This window comes from Chelonoidis abingdonii, chromosome 11 (assembly GCF_003597395.2).
Source record: "Chelonoidis abingdonii isolate Lonesome George chromosome 11, CheloAbing_2.0, whole genome shotgun sequence".
Taxonomy (NCBI): domain Eukaryota; kingdom Metazoa; phylum Chordata; order Testudines; family Testudinidae; genus Chelonoidis; species Chelonoidis abingdonii.
In genome coordinates this window covers 20,481,611-20,483,777 of record NC_133779.1, presented here as the reverse complement: position 1 = coordinate 20,483,777, position 2,167 = coordinate 20,481,611, and the positions used below count along the sequence as shown (strand labels likewise).

The 2,167-nt window shown below is 67.2% G+C and overlaps 1 protein-coding gene across 1 annotated transcript in view; it reads right to left on the bottom strand.

Moving 5' to 3' along the window:
* The window catches only part of COPS6 (COP9 signalosome subunit 6), a 3,881-nt gene extending 2,543 nt beyond the window's left edge, over positions 1 to 1,338 (bottom strand). The window contains exons 1-3 of the mRNA XM_075071319.1: positions 1,231 to 1,338; positions 391 to 438; positions 193 to 307 (exon numbers count right to left, since the gene is read on the bottom strand). Coding sequence (XP_074927420.1) covers positions 193 to 307; positions 391 to 438; positions 1,231 to 1,323 — 256 coding nt within the window. The 5' untranslated portion in view covers positions 1,324 to 1,338. The remainder of the gene's footprint in view (positions 1 to 192; positions 308 to 390; positions 439 to 1,230) is intronic.
* Positions 1,339 to 2,167: the final 829 nt, after the last annotated feature.

The window sequence follows — 2,167 nt, the reverse complement described above, 5'->3', positions numbered from 1 at the left end:
CACACCCCTGGGGGTCCCCCCGCCAAACAGCCCCCCAGCATTCCCCACACCTCCCCCTCCCCCAACATTGCCCACACAGGCACCCCTGGGGTCTCACCCAGGAGCCCCCCGTCCCCAGCATTCCCCACACCTGCACCCCTGGGGGGTCCGCCTCCCCCAGCATTCCCCACACAGGCACCCCTGGGGTCTCACCTGTGGAGTTCTCCCCACTGCCGGTCGCCGTCATTCGGGCCACGTGGTCGACCCCGATGCGCTCCGCCTCCTCCGTGGCCAGCGTGTAGGTCAGCTCCGCGAACAGCATGGTGGCCTGGGGGCGACGGGGGTCAGGGGGGCCTGGGCCGGCACCAGCCCCTCCCCCCCGGGCAACGGGGTGCAGTGGGGGGCACTTACCTCTCCATTGATGATGTCAATCACTGACTCAAAGACACTGACGGGCAGCTGGGGAGAGAGAGAAACATCCCGATAGCGCTGCCCCCAGGCGCCGTGCCCCACAGCCAGGGGGGGACAGGCTGGGACACGGCCCCTTTGAGGCGGAGCGCCAGGTTGGGTTTACAGGGACCCTTCTGGGGCAGGGGAGGGGCTGCGTTTACGGGGACCCCTCCCCCGGTGTGGAGACATGGCCCCTTTGGGGCGGAGCGCCAGGTTGGGTTTACGGGGACCCTTCTGGGGCGGGGGAGGGGCTGGATTTACGGGGGCCCCTCCCCCAGTGTGGAGACACGGCCCCTTTGGGGCAGGGGCTGGGCTGGGTTTATGGGGACCCTTCTGGGGCGGGGGAGGGGCTGGATTTATGGGGGCCCCTCCCCCAGTGTGGAGACACGGCCCCTTTGGGGCAGGGCGCTGGGCTGGGTTTACGGGGACCCTTCTGGGGCGGGGCAGGGGCTGGGTTTACGGGGGCCCCTCGCCCAGCACGGAGACACAGCCCCTTTGGGGCGGGGCGATGGGCTGAGTTTATGGGGACCCCTCCTCTGGCACGGAGACGCAGCTGCCTCTGGGGTGGAGCACGGGGGCTGTTCACCTGGCGCTGGGATGAGGGAGCAAGGGCTACTGAGCAGTGGTTTGAGACAGGAAGTGACGGGCAGTTCCATACCCAGCCAAAGCTGCCAGGGCAGGGACCCTCGAGCCAGACTTGGCTCCTCGGGGCAGGCGGGGGGCTGGTTTCCCATCCCCCCGACCGGGCCCCAGGCAGCCCCCTCTGGGTGCGGCTGTTAGTGGGGGGCGGGGGGTACTCACGTCCGTGTGCTTGGTCATGGGGTTCAGCTTCAGGAAGAGGGGGCTCTCGATGATCTCGCACACCTGGGCTCGGGGAAAGGCGACCGTCAGCATGGTGCACGCTCGGCTGCCCCCCGCCCCACCGCACACGAGCTGCCAGCACCCAGGGGCTCCCCCAAAGCCCCCCAGTGTACCAGGGTCCCTGCCCTGCCACGGGACTTGGAAATGGGTGCCTAGTGGGGGGTGGGGGTAGCTGGGAGGCAGGACTCCTGGGTTCTCTCCCCAGGATCTAGCAGGTGAACAGGCAAGTGGAAGGCCGGACTCCTGGGTTCTATGGTGCCCCCGTCTCCCCTGTGACCTTGGGCACATCCCAGGTGGAGCTGTGGGGATCAGGATGGATGGGGGGAGGGCGTAGTGGCCTCGCTAATCGCCTCGCACTAATTAAGCAGCGTCCTCAGCGCCCGGCAGAGCAGGTGGTGCCAGGTGCTGGATCACGGTACGCCCCTGTCAAGCTACATTAGCCAGGGCTGGGAGATGGAAGGTGCTGCCGGGGGAGGCATCACCCAGTGGGCTCTGCGGCCTGCATGCCAATGTGGGGTGGGGTGCAGTAGGGCTGAGTGTGGCGGAGTTGGCCAGGGGCACTCCATGGGGGAGAATGGATATGGCCTAAGCATAGCCAGGAGGCACCCAGGGGTCACGCGCAGCCCGTCGGCTGGATCAGCCCAGCTGCAGGAGACGCGAGCGGGGGATTTACAAATCATAGTAATAACTCCTGGCAGCACCGCCAGCAAAACGCCTTACCCTGCGGGGGGCGCTCAGCCCCAATTACAACCCAAATGGGTAGGGCACGCACATGCCCAAGGTCACATGGGGGCAGAGATAGAGAACCCAGGAGTCCTGGCTCCCAGCCCCCACTCCCTGCTCTAACCATTAGCCCCCACTCCCTTCCCAGAGCTGG